Source organism: Leptopilina heterotoma, unplaced genomic scaffold (assembly GCF_015476425.1).
Source record: "Leptopilina heterotoma isolate Lh14 unplaced genomic scaffold, ASM1547642v1 Lhet_0, whole genome shotgun sequence".
In the NCBI taxonomy this organism is placed as follows: domain Eukaryota; kingdom Metazoa; phylum Arthropoda; class Insecta; order Hymenoptera; family Figitidae; genus Leptopilina; species Leptopilina heterotoma.
In genome coordinates, this window is record NW_025110811.1 from 1,294,269 (window position 1) to 1,312,360 (window position 18,092).

Sequence of the window (18,092 nt, forward strand, 5' to 3'; positions counted from 1 at the left end):
TTTTAAAAAATGGGTTTTTATAATTAGAAAATATAGAAGAAAGATACCTATAAGGCTTTTATTTTAATTAAAGGGATTTGAGGTAAAAACACAAAAATAACTTTTTAATTATTTGTTTTGGTATCTTTCTTCGGAGCACGCCGTCAAAAAATTTTTTTTGATTCTATTTTTATTTCAAAAGTTTATTAAAAAGAAGAGAATAAATAAAATAAGTGATTTTAGAAATCAAGCGTTTATTAAAGAAGAGAATAAATAAAATAAGTGATTTTAGAGATGAAGCGTTTATTAAAGAAGAGAATAAATAAAATGAGTGATTTTAGATCAAGCGCAACGTTTGGAATATAAGATACGTCATCAAAAGTGGAGATGGAAGAGCAGCATCTGGAATTTGTAGCAACGAATCTTTCCCTCATTCATGCTTCTCACGTGTTGGTGAGAGGCGAATTATTATCGTTGAGTCGTGTAAACTTACCACAGCCGCATTTATTTCTCTATTTAAAACAGGAAGTTCATCCGGACTAGTCATTATCAATTTTTTTAACATTTCTGTTTTTTAATCAGAGAAAAAGAAAAAAAGAAAAGGAACTAAAAAATTGTAAATTAACGGTAAGAAAAAATTAACTTATAAAATTCTTCTTCTTTTTTACTGTCCTATTGAAATTAATTTATTAAAAATAAAATGTATAAATCGTCTATAATTTTCTTTTCTTTTATTCTGAATATATTTGTTAGTAAAAAAGGTTAAAAAAAATTATTTTTTCAGATATGGGACTCAATCCAATGAAATGGAAAACAAAAACACTGGCCTACAGTTTCTTCGGCATTTTGATTGTTTATGGATTATTTTTTTACAAGAGGACACACACGGTGCAGTTCGAAGTTGTAATTAAAAATTCAACGCCTGAAATTGTTTGGGAATTCGTCGCAGACTTTAGTAACATGAAGCAACTGAATCCAACAATGTATAAAATTATTTTTTTTAAATTTTACTTTTATTTTTTATGCTATAGTTCAAATTGTTTAATTTTCAAATTTGAATACTTACAAGACCAATTTTTTAAATAGTTTTATTTTTCAATTAAATTCGACTGTGTATAAAATTACTCTTTTAATTTTAGTTTTAAATTTTTCTCTTTTCAAATTTTGTTCAATTTTAAAATTTGTTTACAAGAATAATTTTTTAAATACTTTATTTATTTTTCAATTAAATTCAAGTGTGTATAAAATTACTTTTCAATTTTAATTTAAAATCTTTCTCTTACAGCCTAAATGATTTAATTTACAAATCTGATTACAAGAACAATTTTTTCTTTACTTAGTTAAATATATTAAATTTTTAATATTTCGTTTTTTCTCCATTTTTTTAGTGAGGATTTTAACATTATTGCCGAAAGTGGAAATTATGAGCACTGGAAATATTCGGTGAAATATTCCGAACACTTGAGTCACATTCCAATGATTAAAAATACTGCTCATGGTCATTTTGCCGTGAAACCAGAGGATTCGGGTTTCTCCATAAATTCCGAGCATCGTACCTGCTTTCTCACCGATTTTGACTGTGGTAATTTTCATCTTTTTCTTAAATTCTTATAATGAAAAACTTTATTCTCAAATTGTAATTTTATGCGAGAATCTAGAAAAGGGTTGCTACAAAAATTTAATTTTTATTTTCTCTGACTTTTCCCTGATTTCAAGAAAATTTTTTAACTTTTTCCCTGAAACTAAAGAATATTCCGAGTTACTCTAAAAATTATTAGATACTCAAAACAATATTCTATTACATTTATTTACGAATTTCTTTAATTGGAAAATTATTCGAAAACATCGATAAATTCTTTTTTAAATAAATATTTAATAATTATTGTAATAATCGTTTATTTTCTTCCGTTGTTGTAATTTGTTAATGTTTTTAAATCAATTATCGGAAGAGTAGTAAATGAAACACTTGTATCACTTGTTTCATTTACTACTCTTCCGATAATCGATTTAAAAACATTAACAAATTTAATAATTATTATTTTTTCCACAAGAATTAAGATTTTAAAAACATTCAAATTCAAACCTTTTTGAAATTCAACAACTTATAAGAATATTATTAAAAAAACATGAAGAAATCGATCACTCCGAGTCTTCGACTCGGAGTGCTCGATTTCTTCATGTTTTTTTAATTAAATTCTTAACTAAATTTATAACTAAAATTTTTAAATTTAATTTTCCACTTCAATTCTTACCTAAATTTAAACTGATTTCTTCATTTTTAACTAAACTAAACTAATTTAAACTAAATAAATTATTTTTAATAATTTTTGAAAAAGTACTTTGAGAATTTTTAAACTCATTTGTTTACAATAATTTAATTCCTGTGAAATTTTTATTATTTATGAAAATATTAAATGTTTGCTTAGAATTTTTTCAAAATTGTTTTAAATAATTAAATTCTTTTGGGAAATCGTATTAAAATAATTGAAATTTTGCCATGAATTTTATGAAAATTTTTGAAAATAATTGAATTTTGTTAATTTTAAAAATAATTGAATTCTTGTGATGTATATTGTTGTTTATAAAAATAATTGAATTTTGCAATGAATTTTATTAAAATTCTGGAAAATAATTGAATTTTGTCGAAGAATTTTAATATTTATGAAAATAATTCTGAATTCTTGCGAAGAACTTTAATGAATTTTGAAAAAATAATTCAATTCTTTTGAAGAATTTTATAAAATAATTAAATTTCTGTGAAATTTTATTATTAATGAAAAGAATTGGATTATTGCGAAGAATTTTATTACAAATATTAAAAGTAATTGAACTCCTGAGAATAATTTTATTGTTCATAAAAATAATTGAATTCTTGTGAAAATTTATAAAGATAATTTAAAGTTTGACGAGAATTTTTTAAAAATTTTTGATCATAATTGAATGTATGTGAAGAATTTATTACTTTTGAAAATAATTGAATTTCTGCAATCCTTTGTATCTTCTCCAAAATTTAGTTTTTTAATTGTTTTTAACTTGAAGAATTAAGTTATTTAAAAAGTAATTGTTATCAGAAATAGAAAAAGTTGAAGGTTTTGTATAAAAATTCTTGGCTATTTCATAATTTTAAGGCAAACAAAAAAGACACAAAAATTCAGAATTTTCTTATGAATTCTAAAAATCTAATTTTTCCCAATACATTTAATAAAAATTCCTAACTTTCCTAACTCATGGCAACCCTGTAGAAATTCGTAATAAGAAATTTAGAAATTCAAATTTTTTCGCTATTTTCAGTGAACTCCGTATCGCAATTTAAATTTCAAGGAATTGGAAATGACACAAAATGCTTAGAAATCGTTGAATACGAATGTCCATTGCTCTTTTCGTCATTTTGTTATAAAGAAGTAATGTATCAACGAGAGGAGATAATGAAGAATTTGCAATCACATTTTGCGAAAATGAATATTAAAAGTAAGTAGATTAAGAAAAAGAAACGATCATTTAAAATCTAATTTTTATAATATAGAAACCGAAAATCAGAAAAAATAGTCTGTTTATAAATTTCCTAGAACAATAATTTATTAATTTTTTTAAGCGTAGAAAGCTTTAAGCAATTTCTAACATTTTACAATACATATATATTTATAATTTTATTTTTACATTAATCAAAAATAATATTTTTTTCTCTCAAGCCAAACATTAATTAATAGGAATCATTCTCGTGTTTATTTACAATATCCGTGCTTATTTTTTTTCACGCAACTCGATTTAATTTAATTTACAAAATACTTTCTTCAGTTATTAATTGCACGTACTTCGATAAATTGATCTAAATAGCAGAAAAAGGGCGGAATTCAAATCTCAGTATTATTACATTTATATATAAGAATGCTTTTTTAAAAAAATATACAAATATGTTTGTTTTTTTTTATCTAATAGAGATAATTTAGTTCTATAAGCTCTAGAGAATCTATCAGCTAGTTACAGTCCAGTCGCCTGTTTCACGAAGTGTTTTATCAGTTAATCTCTCAATTTCGGTAATAAGTCGTTCGGTTTCTAAATCGAGACAAACAATATCAGCTTCTATTGGATCCCATTCCAAACTATCTGGACTTGATACTCGAGACCATGGTGAGGCAGTCAGACTAGAGGGATGTGAATTATCGGCAGTTTTAATTGAGGAATTGCAAGATTTTTCTTTTTGGTTTGTTCCTAAAGCGTGGAGGGGAATACCTGCAAAAATTATAATTGTTATTTTTAATAGTTACGTTGGCTTCGCACTCGATAATTACTTATAAAAAAGTAGCAAAAAGTAGTTATCGAAAAATTAAGAAGAATATTATTTAATTTTTGTTTAAATAATTGAATTCTTTTGTAAAATATTATTAAAGTTGTGGATATTGAAAATAATTTAATTTCAGCAAAGAATTTCATTATTTGGGAAAATTAATTCATTTTATCAAAATTACTAGGAAAAATTTTATAAATTATGAAAAGAATTTAATTTTTTCGAGGAATTTAATTAAACTTTATTCAAAATATTTCAATTCTCATAAAGAATTAAATTTTTTCTAGGAATTTAATTAAAATTTTATTCAAAATATTTCAATTCTCATAAAGAATTTAATTAAAATTTTATTCAAATATTTCAATTCTCATAAGGAGTTTAATTTTTTCGAGGAATTTAATTCAGATTTTATTCAAAATATTTCAATTCTCATAAAGAATTTAATCAAAATTTTTCAAAATAATTAAATTACATGTAAGTAAAATAAAATTAGAATACCTTCTGTTTCCCATTCGAGATCTAATGAAGAGGCAGGAGTAGACGAAATTCCCCTTTGATCTCTAATTATTTTTTGAGGATCTGTACTTCGCAAAGACGTATCAGAATCGTAGCTAAATTAAACATTTTAATGACAAACATTAATGATATGAAAAGAAGAGAGTGGAAAATCGAATAATAAAATTATAATTACCTAGTTGAAGCAGCATTTTTGGAATGTAACAATATATATTTATTGCAATTCATTGTCCAGTCGTCATCATCCTCGATTAATTGCAAAGTTGATCCTTTGTTCCTTTTCTGCAAATATTTCGAAAAAAACATGAAAATTCAATTTCTACTGATCACTTTACTTTTTAATTTACATCTAAAAAATTACAAATTCTCAATACCTTAAAACGTTTCATTATGAGAAACGATAATAGTCTGTCCGGAAAGCATAAACGTAAAATAAATTTTTAATAAGAAAAATAAAATCAATTATATACCTACAGTAGAAATTTATATTTTTTCACCTTTTTGAGTTTAGCTGCTTTCTCTGGCCAATCTCAAAATCAGGGTCAAACTGAAACTTAATTTTTTATTTATCACAAAATAATTCTATTAGTTTGTCAATAACAGGCTTCGTACTCGATAATTAATTTTAATAATGTGGCAAAAAGTAACTTAAAGACAGAAAAAAGGAGTAAAAAAGTAGCTATTAAAAAATTAAACTTGACTAAATTTTTTTTATAATTTTTAAATTAGGTACATTCAAAAATAGAATTCATTTCTTTAAATAATTTAATTTCTTTAAAAATTGTTTATTATTTATGAAAATAATTGAATATTAGAAATATTAAGGAAATTCTATTTTAAATAATTTATTCAACTATTTTTGTAAATTTTTTTTTAATTAATTGAATTCTAAAAAGGAATTCAAAGAAAATTTTTTAAAAAAATTGAATTTCTAAAAAGAATTTTATAAAAATCTATTTAAATAATTGATTTAAAGAAAAAACATTAGGTTTTTTTTTTGACGAATTTTAATAAAATTTTGTAGAATAATTATATTTTACGAGGAATTTGATTAAAATTGTATATAAATATTATAATTGTAATTCTAAGATGAGTTTTATTATTTATGAAAATAATTAAATGTTTCTCCAGAATTTTATTACAAATTTTTTTAAATAATTGACTTAATTGAAAATTTTTGAAAATAATTGAATTTCGGAAAAGAATTTGTATTAAATATTAAGTGTATAAAAAATAATTGATAAACTACAATGAATTTTATTAATTATGAAAATAATTGAATTATTGCAAGCATTTTATTAAAATTTAAAAAAATTATTGAATTCCTGAGATGAATTTTATTATTCATAAAAATAATTGATTTATCGCGACAAACATTATTAAATTGTTTTTAAAATAATTGAATTCTTTTGGATGAATTATAATAAATTTTTTAAGAATAATTACAATTTTAAAGGAATTTATTTAAAATTTGTAATTAAAAGTAATTGAATTCCTGAGAAGTAATTTATTATTTGTAATGAATTCTTGCAGATATAATTAAATTCTGGGGAAGAATTTTATATAAAATTTGTAAATTTTTTGAATTTTTTCCAATAAATTTATTAGAATTTTTTAAAATAATTTTTTTATTTCAACTGTTAACAAATTGAAAGTAGTGTAAACATGAAAAAAGTAGCTTTTAGTTTAACAAATAAAAAAAAGTATCAAAATAATAGCAAATCGTAAAAAAAGTAGTAAATAGGTTTTAGTAGATGAGTGCGAGGCCTGCAATAATAAATAAATTTTCTCTTTTCTACCTCAACTTGTTCGTCCTCTTCGGAAGACATCCTTGTATGACTGCGATAAAATCTATAAATAATTAAATAATTAACACAATAAAATAAAATTTATAATATTTAATTTGAATAAGTCTGTAAATTTCCAACCTGTTTGATATGGGGTCCAGAATTTTGGAAATGCAGAGGCCGAAACAGCCCCCCATTAATTTTCAAATTACGTTTACTGTTCGTCATCTAAATATTTTTACAAACTTTATGAAACTACACACTCTTAATATTTATGTAAATTAAAAAAAAAGTAAATTGAATGTATAATTTAAAATTTAACCAATGATCACACCTTTGAAATTATATTACAACAAAATAGAATAAAAACCACACCCTGAAACGTCATGGGTAAATATAAACTTTACAAATTTACTATATTTATGTTGTGTAAGAACATTATAAAAAATATTTAATTTTATTGGCATTTTTTTATGTTTATAATCAATGAAAATATTGAATTCGAATTTTTATATCCAAGGAATTTAAGGCGGACCGGTCACAGCTGATTGCAGCTGATCAAATGACGTTGTTCATCATTTGTCAAACATTTAATGCAAAAATCACTACTTGCAATCTTACCGTCATTTTATCACGCGGAATCTAAAAGCAGGTAAATTTACCTTGTTTTCAATAATTAACGAAAGGAAATGAATAAGATTAAAGGCTCAACTTTCAAAATAGGATTGATTAGTAAATTGATGATTAAATTACACACTTATTATCTGTCTATAATGTGAAAAAATAATATTTTTATTTATTTAGTTTATTTATATCATTTATTTGCAAATTTACAATTTAAAAGTGAATTTATATTTCCCGCTGGAAAGGAATGGTAATTTCCCAGGGTTGGGTTACCATGGAAGTTTTTATTGTAAGAAAAGAGTTTGTTCACATGTAGGGAAGAAATACATTTTTTTTGTTAATTTTTACTTTAAATGTGTAAAATTTCTTTTTTAATTAATAAATTTTAGTAATATTAGTAATTTGTTGTTCTATTTTTAAAAAAATGTACAAGGAATTTGAATTTAACAGTTTCCCTTCTAATAACTGAGTAGTTCATGCCAAGGAGCAAGAACAAACTTCTCAACCCTGCTTTGACAACCAACCAAAGCGGATAAGTTGGGTCAGTTTAATTTTTTACATTTAATCATTTAATCCATTTGATTAATAACAAATTTACAATAATATGGATAATGGGAAAAGAAAATTGACCTCTCGAGCCAGTGATTCGGACGATGAAAGCGAAAGTAAGATTATTTACAAAGTTTAGTATTAATATGTATCTTATACTTTTTAAGGTTATGTTATGTTTTCGCCATGTAAGCATGTTTTACTTTTATTTACATTCGGGTTTCATTTAATAACTTTTAAATGCTATTAATAATTATTTATATGAATCGTAAGTTTAACTAGGAAACAATTATTCTTAGTTTAAAATAATTTTTTCAAAAATTAAGTGCGGTATTTAAACTCAAAAAGTTCTTTTAATTATTAAGGAAATTACGGAATTTGTTTTATTATTTTGTATTGATTTACATTTTGATATTATTAGTATTGTATTTCGATAATTAGCAATATGTTTAGAAAAATACCGTTCGTGATTGTTTTTAAAATTTCTATTATTTAGGAAATAGTTCATCAAAATTGAGACACTTTGACGCTCCGAGACTATGTCCCTATTTGGATACGATTAATCGACAATTTCTTGATTTTGATTTTGAGAAGTTGTGTTCAGTTTCTTTATCAAGAATCAATGTTTACGCCTGTCTAGTTTGTGGAAAGTATTTTCAAGGAAGAGGAACAAATACACACGCCTATACTCACAGTGTTGCCGAAAGTCATCATGTTTTTCTTAATTTACATACACTTAAATTCTATTGTCTGCCAGACAATTATGAAATCGTGGGTGAGAGGATCAATTTCTTATTATAATTAGTATTATAAGTAATTTAATAAAAAAAAATCTTTAATTTTGTAAGAAAAGACAGAAAAATTTCTTTAAGAATTGACATTTATGAAGTAGGTTTAGAAATAGTTCCAGAAATAATTTAAATTAATATTTTTTACAATTTCTACAGATTCCTCGCTAGATGACATTAAATACGTTCTGAATCCAACATTCAGTAAATCTCAAATTAGTCAATTGAGTACAAATTCTAAACTTTCGAGAGCAATCGATGGATCTATGTATTCGCCAGGAATTGTTGGTCTCAATAACATTAAAGCTAATGATTATTGTAACGTTATTTTACAGGTAAATTTTCATAAATCGCTAATTCATTAATTCTTAACAATATTATTATGCAAATAAAAAAAATTTTATTTTCAAATATTAATTTCAATTCAATTATTTTGAAAAATTTGTTGATAAAATTCTTTATGCGAATTCTCGTAGAATTTCATTTTTTAAATTGATTTAAAAATGAATTTCAGTAAAAATTTTAGATAATAATTGAATATTAAAATCATTATAGCATGAATTTTAAAATTTTTTAAAATAATTTAATTTGAATAAAATAAAATTAAATAAATTTAAATAATTAAATGTTTGTGATAACCCTATTATCAATAAAATTTTAATTAAATTCTCACCAAGATGTTAATTATTTTCAATATTAATAACACTTTTCGAAAGAATTTAAATGTCAATTATTAAATAACAACCATTTTGCGTGACATTTTTTCAGGCATTATCCCACGTAACACCTTTAAGAGATTTCTTTCTGCGAGAATCCAATTACAATAAAGTTAAACGACCGCCTGGTGATTCTTCATATCTTTTGGTTCAAAGATTCGGCGAACTTATGAGAAAATTGTGGAATCCTAGAAATTTTAAAACCCACGTCAGTCCCCATGAAATGTTACAGGCCGTCGTATTGTGGAGTAAAAAACGTTTTCAATTCATTGAACAAGGTGAGCGAATTAGAAACAAGGAAAAATTGTTTCGTTTTTTTTTAAATTTTTATTTATTTATTTATTTATTTTTAATGATTTTAATATTTTTTACAGGCGATCCTGTGGATTTTTTATCATGGTTTTTGAACGCTTTACATTTAGCGTTAAACGGAACAAAAAAGAATGATTCGAGCATTATTTATAAAACTTTCTTAGGACACATGAGAATATATACGCGAAAAATTCCACCTCTTGAACTCGAGGAGAGTCAAAGAAGTGAATTGTTAAACACCATGGAATATAGAGAAACAATTACGGAAAGTCCATTTCTGTATCTTACGTGCGACTTACCGCCACCGCCTTTGTTTAAGGATCAATTCACGGAAAATATTATTCCCCAGGTTTGATTTGAAATGAAAATTTAAAATCTTCGAAGAAAGAAATTTGTTAAGTAATAAATTTTAGGATTTTTGATTTAGTAGATAAATTTTAGATTTGCTTTTTAAAATTTACTTTGCCTAAATTTACTTTTTTCTCGCGTGCAAAGATACGAGAAAAATAGTAATGAAAACAATTCTCTATTTTGCAGGTAAATTTGTACACACTCTTGAATAAATTCAACGCAATTTCCGAGAAGGAATATAAAACATACAAGGAGAATTTCATGAAACGTTTTGAAATAACGGAATTGCCTCCTTATCTCATTTTGTATATTAAGGTAATTGTCAATTTGTTTTACATTGTTATTTATTTTTTTTATTGTCATTTCTCAATCGATTATTAATTATTGTTATTTTTTGTTTATAAATTGTTATATTGAACGAAATGTTTGTTTACAGAGATTCACGAGAAATACGTTTTATGTGGAGAAAAATCCGACTATCGTCAACTTTCCAGTCAAGTAAGTTTTCATTTACATTGTCGTTTTTGCAAAGAAAACACTAAAACAAGCTTCGTACTCGATAATAAATTTTATAAAAGTAGCAAAAAGTAAGAAAATTCAATTATTTAAATACAAAAATTAATAATATGTTGAATAATTGAATAATTGAATATTTCTTCAAATTTAATTAATTTAATTACATAATTAAATTCTTGTGAAAAATTGATTATTTATGAAAATAATTGAACTTTTGGCATTTTTTTATTTATAAAAATAATTGAATGTTTGCGAAGAATTTTATAAACATTTTTTTAAAATTATTCAATTCTTTTGGGAAATTTATACTGAAAATAATTGAATTTCGAAAAAATGTTTGCAAATATTTGAATCGTTTGTAATAATTTGATTAAAGTTTTAAAAATTATTTCTCAGAATTAAAATTTTACCGAATATTTGAAATTCTTTTAGAAATGTCGATTTCGGAGATGTCCTTACACCGGAAGTAAAAGCAAGACATCCGTGTACGACGTACGATTTAGTGGCGAATATTGTCCACGATGGTGAACCAGCGCATGGAACATACAGGGTTCATATTCTTCACAGGGCAACTGGTCAATGGTACGAAATGCAAGATTTACACGTAACTCAAATTCTTCCCCAAATGATTACACTAACCGAAGCCTACATACAGGTAAATATGAATTTTCTAAAAATATATTTCCTTTTCACTTTCTCGTTCTTCTAATTTCGTTTAATTTGCCTTTTAGATTTACGAACTACGAAAAGATAAACAGTCAGCAAATGGAGAAACTTCCTCGTAGGCATTTATTTTCCCCAAGGACACTTAAATTTTCAGGTATTTTTCATATTTATTTTACATTTCGTTGTAAATATAATAATTTTTTTTTCAAATTGTCGACAAATTGCGTGCAGAGGAGAAAAAAACTGATAAATATTTATAAGATTTTTGGTAATAAACGAAAATGAAAATAACGTTTGTTATAATTTTTCCCTTGAAGAAGGAAGTGTGACATTCTTTTAATTCTTTTTGTTTTCTTGTGAGAAATATTTTTATTTGTTTTTCTTTATTAGTCATTCCTAATAAAGGATATTTATTTATTAAGTTTTTCTAATCTAATAATTTTTTATTTTTTACTATCCTTGATTTTAATGAAGGATTAGTAGAAAAGTCTAATAAATATCCTAATTACAGGCCTCGCACTCATATACTGAAACCTACTATTATTTTAAATGATTTTAATAAAGTTTTTAGAAAAAATTCAAAAAATTACTATTTTAATAAAAAATTTCCCAAAAGAATTGAATAATTTGAAAAAAGTATTTATAAAATTCTTCGCAAACATTCAATTACTTTCATAAATAAAAAAAAATTCCCAGGAAATCAATTATTTTTATAAATAATAAAATTCTTCACAGGAATTCAATTATTTTTATAAATATTAAAATTCATTGCAGGATTTTAATTACTTTTAATACAATTTAAATTAATTGCTCGAAAAATGCAACAATTCTTAAAAATTTTAATAAAATTCATTATAATTGAATTCGTTTGGGAAATTTTTTATTAAAATAGTAAGTTTTGGAAATAATTGAGTTCACATTAAATTATTTTTATAAATAATAAAATTCTTCTTAGGAATTTTATTATTTAAAATTAATTGGTTGGTTTTGGTTACTGGCCTGTTTTTAAAAATAATTATCGAGTACAAAGCCTTTAATTAGGGATTCCTAATAAAGGATATTAGAGATATTCAATAATTAGGGGAGTGTAGTCAAGGTTGGATCAGGTACTGACTGTTTTCTATAACTTCTCCTGTCTACCGAATTTGACGATTTCCTCTTATATTATTGGAAAGTTCTACCAAAATGCAATGTTTTTGCTAAACATTGTAAAAAAGTTGGTGTCACTATGTGATAAAACGAAATAAGCGCCATTATCCAACCTTGACCACCTATTCAACCTTGACTACTCTCCCCTAGATAATTAGTGATTGTCATATATCTTTTTTCGAAAAATTATACAAACGTTAGATTCAAAAATTGCCGCCAAATAAAATGGACCAATCGACTGCAGTTCCCCCTCTTTTGCCCCTGTCGAACTACGGAGGTTGCTCTGTACTTTAAGCGCTTCGACTTCCCAACCCTGGTAAGAACCTTAGTTCACAGTATTGCCGTGACGGTTGCAGCAGTAGCAGCACAAAATTTTTGCGTACGAGTGAGTAAAGTTTTCAACAGTTTATTTGCAATCCTTGTGATTCTTGTGATCCTTGTGATATTTAATTGAGTCGTAGAAAATATCTGTTTATTATTAATCTCCGCGTAGTGAAAATAGTGAATATAACGATTAAACGAATGTTGTCGGTGTTAACGGCTAAAGCACCGTTGAGTAGAACAACATTGTCTAAACGTTGCAATCGTTACAATGTTTGCAAAATTGCAAAAGGTTGAAATTCCGGTAGCAGCAACGACACTAAAAAGGTATTTAGGTAAATTCTTTTTTTTTTAAATTTAACGAGTTCGAAAATTTTCTATTTGTGTGAATAGTATGCGCAGAGACGAAAGAGAGTCACTTTACGCAGGATAGGTTCGCACACATTAAAGTAAATCCCGCCTAAATGATACAACCTCTCTACTTATTATAAACCTATTCTTAAATATTATGAATATTATAATAAAATTCTTTGAAAGAATTCAATTATTTTAAAAAAATTTAATGCAATTTTTTATAATTGAATTCTTATTAAAAATTTTATCAAACTTTCTTAAAGTAATTGAATTCTTTCGAAGAATTTTAATATAATTTTTAAGAATAATTCCATTTTTCGGGGAATTCATTTAAAATTGTAAAAAAAATTTATATTCTGCAATGAATTTTTTTACTTATGAAAATAATTGAATTTTTGACAGAATTTTATTAATTTTTTTAAAAATAATTTAATTTTTGCGAAGAACTTTATTAATTTTTTTTTTAATAATTGAATTTTTGCAAATAATTTTAATATTTATAAAAATAATACTGAATTTATGTGAAGAACTTCTATCTATTTTTTTAAGTAATTGAATTCTTGCTAAGAATTTTTTTAAAATCTTTTTGAACAATTGATTTAAAAAAAAGAAAGGATAAGAAATATTTATTTTAAATAATTGAATTTCTGTGAAGTTTTATTATTTATAAAGTATATTGGAGATATTGAATAATAATTAGATAATTAATTATTGTCATACATCTTTTTTCGAAGAATTATACAAACGTTAGATTAAAAAATTGCCGTCAAATAAAATGGACGAATCGTCTGCAGTTCCCCCTCTCCTACCCCTGTCGAACTACGGAGGTTGCTCTGTACTTTGAGCGCTTTGACTTCCCAACCCTGGTAAGAACCTTAGTTCACAGTATTGCCGTGACGGTTGCAGCAGTAGCAGCACAAAATTTTTCCGTACAAGTGAGTAAAGTTTTTAACAGTTTATTTGCAATCCTTGTGATATTTAATTGAGTCGTAGAAAATATCTGTTTATTATTAATCTCCGCGTAGTGAAAATAGTGAATATAACGATTAAACGAATGTTGTCAGTGTTAACGGCAAAAGCACCGTTGAACAACACAACATTGTCTAAACGGTCTAAACGTTGCAATGTTTGCAAAATTGCAAAAGGTTGAAATTCCGGTAGCAGTAACGACACTAAAAAGGTATTTAGGTAAATTGTTTTTTTTAAATTTAACGAGTTCAAAAATTTTCTATGTGTGTGAATAGTGTGCGCAGAGACGAAAAAGAGTCACTTTACGCAGGTTAGGTTCGCACACATTTACGTATATCCCGCCTAAATGATACAACTTCTCTACTACTTTCCACTTTTATGTCCCTCATGTCTCTATAGATTCCACGGTGCAACAGTTTGATTTCTGAATTTACCCCTTTTTTTCCAAAACGAAAATGTATGGGAAAAAAATAAGTAAAAAGTAACATTTGTCTAAATAATCGACCATAAAGTTGAGATCGTTCGATGTCATTTTAAGCAAGGTGTATATTTGTTTCGTTTTTGTTGTAATTCTCGAGAAAATAGAGGTTAAATGCGAGTTGAAGAGAGGGCAATGGCAAGCTAGTCTGGTGTACACAGTTCGACAGTAACCGGCCACGCGTTGAGTAGTCAAGTTATTCGAACAGTTCGTTCTCTCTCTCTCGCTTTTTAACAAAAAAAAAAATATAAAATCCACCTTTACAAATAATTATAATTTGTGCATTTTTGAAATTTTATTCAAATCGCGAGTGAGTGTTTGTGTTTACAAAAAAAAAAAGTTGTACGACATGAAAATGAACAATCTGTGGATTACTTTTGAAAAACCAGTTTGAAACATCGTTTTGAAGAAGGTTAGTTTTCAGTTTTTGCAAACAATAAGAACAATTTTGTATAAATTGTTGCCTAACGGTATTTTGAATGATTTTCTTTATTTAATTGATATTCATTTGATTAACTTTTCTTATTTATCGAGACGCAAGAGTCATGAAAAGTATATAGGAAGTTGCTTGCCTTCTGGCAGTAACGGTTATCTTTACAAGAAGCTCAGATTTAACTCTTATTTTTGAATTGTTTCTAATTTGTGTTTACTTGCATTTTTCTACTTTCTCGAATCCACTCTTTTGTTATGATCCCTTTTTCGGGTAAATTGATAATTTATTTTCCCACAAATGTTGTGTGCTTGTATTTTAGAGGGAACAATGTGGTATTTAATCCTTGTGAATTTGAAAGGTATTTGAGTTTCTATAGAACTCTTCTATAAAACTTTTCTAAAGTTTAAAGTGTCAATAGCAAAAATAATAGAATTGTCTAATTTTCTAGTTTTAAATTTAATACCTGGGGTTTATAAATATAAGTATGAAAATTTATCAAACTATTTTTAACTCTTGATTTACTGAATAGTTGTAGGAAAATAATTTTCATTTTTTCCTTTCTACGAATTCGCGTGTTAGAAGAAATTGGAAGTTTTTTTTTTGAAAATATTTTATTAACAGTATTTTCAACTCCTTATAAAACATACAACAGAGTAGATGGTCGTTGCAAAAGGAACGACGGGGTTTTCAGAAACCAGTTTCTTGCATTATTGATAAAAATAAAGATTCCGTGACAGATAGACTCACTTAAAGTAATTCAGTCAATTCCCAGTCGAACTGATTTAACTTGAGTCTAGGAAAAATAAATAATCAAAATATTGTTTTTATTTTGATCGTCAATCAAATGTTGCATGTGAAATTATTTATTTACTTACTCAAGATAGGGTTTCAATAATATTTGTGTCTGTTCTTGTCACTATTTCTAAAGATTTGAAATGTAAACTTAAATCACAGTGTATAATCTTTAAATATTTGTTTTAATTTGTTTTTCACTTGAATGGAAAAATATGAAAATATTGACATTTTTGTGTTGAGAAAATTATCAAGTTTTACACTTGTTTCACTTCCTTTTTTACGTGACAAAGTGCGTCCGGGAATTCAAGAGGGTGAAAACTATTCTGGACACGCAAATAGTCTGATAATAAATGGTGCAAACGGAGAATCTTGTGACTTTGAAATTACGTAGGGAGTAGTGATGGGATATCGATATGAAATATCGGACCATATCGATATCATCGTCACGATAATCGATATTTTGACATCGATATTAACGTTTCGATATATCGTTACCGATATCGATAACATTTTTAATATCGATAATTCTTTCGCAATAATAATAAGATAATAATAATAACTATTTGAAGTACTAAATATAAATAAGTGTAAACTCATATTATATAATCAAATATTTTTAGTGGTTTTAGTGTAAACAAATATTTTAGCCCATTTTTTCACATGTATTGAAGGGTTAAAAGCGGCAAAAGTAAAGTAAATTTTGAGGTTATGATTATTATCCATGTTCTTTGAAAACATCAAAACCATGTAACTTAGAAAGTTTTATTAAAATTTATTTATTTTATTTTTCTATTTAAATAATTTAAAATTTTTTTAATTTTTCTCCTTAACAATAAAGTTCTTTAATTTATTTAGGTTCTTTATATTTATTGATGAATAATATTAATTAATAATTATTAATAATAAATATGCGCATTCAATTTTTTTTAGTTTTGCGCATGCGCGATATCGTGTTTACGATATATCGATATTTGCTTTCGATAACGATATATTTTTAAATATCGATATTACTGATGCAATATCGATAAGTGAAATATCGATGTCAAATTTTTTCGATATCCCATCACTAGTAGGGAGTAGTAGTTCAAAATTCATAGCATGAATTGAAGACAAACATATTTTTCTCAGATTTCAATAGAAAAGGCGATAGCTTCTTTTTTTCATTATAAGAATGAATCTGCGACAATTTGTCAAATTTAAAATTAGTCTAATTTTATATTTTTTTGGAATTCTTGAATATAAAAAGTAACATTTTGGTTTAAAAAGAAAAAATCTGATAAACAATTGGAGTAAAAGTTGATTAACTTTTGTTCTGATTATTTGTCATAATTTCATGTTTTAAAAGAAAAAGACAAATTAAATTTTTAATTTATTTTGGCAAAAGACTGAAAATTTTAATTTTTACTCAAGTGCAATTTTTTAATTTTCTTTGAAATATTGGAAATAAAATTCTTCACACTTTCCCAAATGGATTTTAAAAGTTTTCTTTTTATTTTAAAATCGAGGTTGTCATCGATCAGGAAAATCAGAGAGAAAAGTCGGAGACGAAATCTGCACTTTTGTCATGAAATTATTACTTATAAATTATTTAGTGAATAATTTTACTTGAAAATTTCAAAAATAATTAATTTTTATAAGAGTTGCGTTTACAATTTTTAATAAATGAATTAATTTCAAAAAGTTACAATTTAAAATTTTAGAAAATTTTGAATGAATTTAATTAGAAATTTTATTGACACAATTTAATAATTATACTTAAAAATTTTTGATAAATTTCTTAGCACAACTGCAATTATTTTCTATAAATTTCTCAAAAAAATTCGATAATTCTTAAAATTTGTATAAATTTCTTGTCAAAATTTCAATTATTTTTAAATTCTGTGCAAGAAATCAGTTAGTTTCAATACAATTTTAATAAAATATTTGAATTCAATTATTCTTAAAAATTTTGATAAATTTTTTTGCAAAATTTCAATTATTTTGAATTTTTTGCATGAATTCAATTATTTTTAATAAAATTTCTCAAGTAAATTCAATTATTTGAACATTTTTTTACAAATTTCTTGTCAAAATTTCAATTATTTTAAAATTCACAGGAATTCAATTATTTACAAATTATTTTATAAAATTTTTCCTTCCAATTACTTTTATAAGTAACAAAACTCTTCTCAGGAATTCAATTATTTTTAAAACTTTTAATAAAATTCGTTGCAAGAATTCAATTATTTTCATAAGCAATAAAACTCATCGCATGATTTCAATTATTTTTAATAAACATTTTAAATAAATTTTCCTAAAAATACGATTATTCTTAAAAAATTTATTAAAATTCTTTGAAAGAATTGAAAGAGTCGAAGACTCGGAGTGATCCATTTCTTCATGTTTTCTAATAATATTCTTATTAGTTGTTAAAATCTGAAAAAGGTTTGAATTTGAATCTTTTGAAGAATTTCAATTCCTATGGAAAAATAATATTTAGGTATTTAATATTTATTTTTAAATAT

At 24.8% G+C, this 18,092-nt stretch overlaps 4 protein-coding genes across 10 annotated transcripts in view; 3 read left to right on the plus strand and 1 right to left on the minus strand.

Annotated features, from left to right (window-relative positions):
- The first annotated feature begins 36 nt into the window (after positions 1–36).
- LOC122497877 lies at positions 37–3,536 on the plus strand. Its single transcript, XM_043605288.1, has 4 exons — positions 37–606; positions 764–962; positions 1,368–1,561; positions 3,271–3,536. Exons 2-4 carry the CDS (start codon positions 766–768, stop codon positions 3,453–3,455), a joined length of 576 nt encoding a protein of 191 aa, XP_043461223.1. The 5' UTR covers positions 37–606; positions 764–765; the 3' UTR covers positions 3,456–3,536.
- A 69-nt stretch (positions 3,537–3,605) lies between these two features.
- On the minus strand, positions 3,606–7,500 carry LOC122497764. Of its 2 annotated transcripts, none has more exons than XM_043605170.1 (7): positions 6,709–7,500; positions 6,580–6,631; positions 5,278–5,327; positions 5,155–5,188; positions 4,956–5,062; positions 4,763–4,875; positions 3,606–4,209 (listed from the first exon to the last, which is right to left on the minus strand). In XM_043605170.1, exons 1-7 carry the CDS (start codon positions 6,762–6,764, stop codon positions 3,950–3,952), a joined length of 672 nt encoding a protein of 223 aa, XP_043461105.1. In that variant the 5' UTR covers positions 6,765–7,500; the 3' UTR covers positions 3,606–3,949. The 2 variants fall into 2 exon arrangements, with proteins under 2 accessions (XP_043461105.1, XP_043461017.1); XM_043605082.1 differs by having other exon boundaries at positions 5,278–5,333; positions 6,709–7,497.
- A 191-nt stretch (positions 7,501–7,691) lies between these two features.
- On the plus strand, positions 7,692–11,380 carry LOC122497614 (U4/U6.U5 tri-snRNP-associated protein 2). Its single transcript, XM_043604873.1, has 9 exons — positions 7,692–7,856; positions 8,237–8,515; positions 8,688–8,863; positions 9,297–9,522; positions 9,619–9,905; positions 10,094–10,222; positions 10,344–10,405; positions 10,856–11,078; positions 11,155–11,380. Exons 1-9 carry the CDS (start codon positions 7,796–7,798, stop codon positions 11,206–11,208), a joined length of 1,497 nt encoding a protein of 498 aa, XP_043460808.1. The 5' UTR covers positions 7,692–7,795; the 3' UTR covers positions 11,209–11,380.
- A 2,959-nt stretch (positions 11,381–14,339) lies between these two features.
- Positions 14,340–18,092, plus strand: part of LOC122509187 (rap guanine nucleotide exchange factor 6-like) — a 256,566-nt gene continuing 252,813 nt past the window's right edge. For 2 of the 6 annotated variants that reach the window (XM_043623060.1, XM_043623386.1), the window contains exon 1: positions 14,340–14,772. The gene's annotated coding sequence lies outside the window, so the exon portion shown is untranslated. The remainder of the gene's footprint in view (positions 14,773–18,092) is intronic. The other 4 variants (XM_043623721.1, XM_043623636.1, XM_043623223.1 and 1 more) reach the window with 4 other exon arrangements.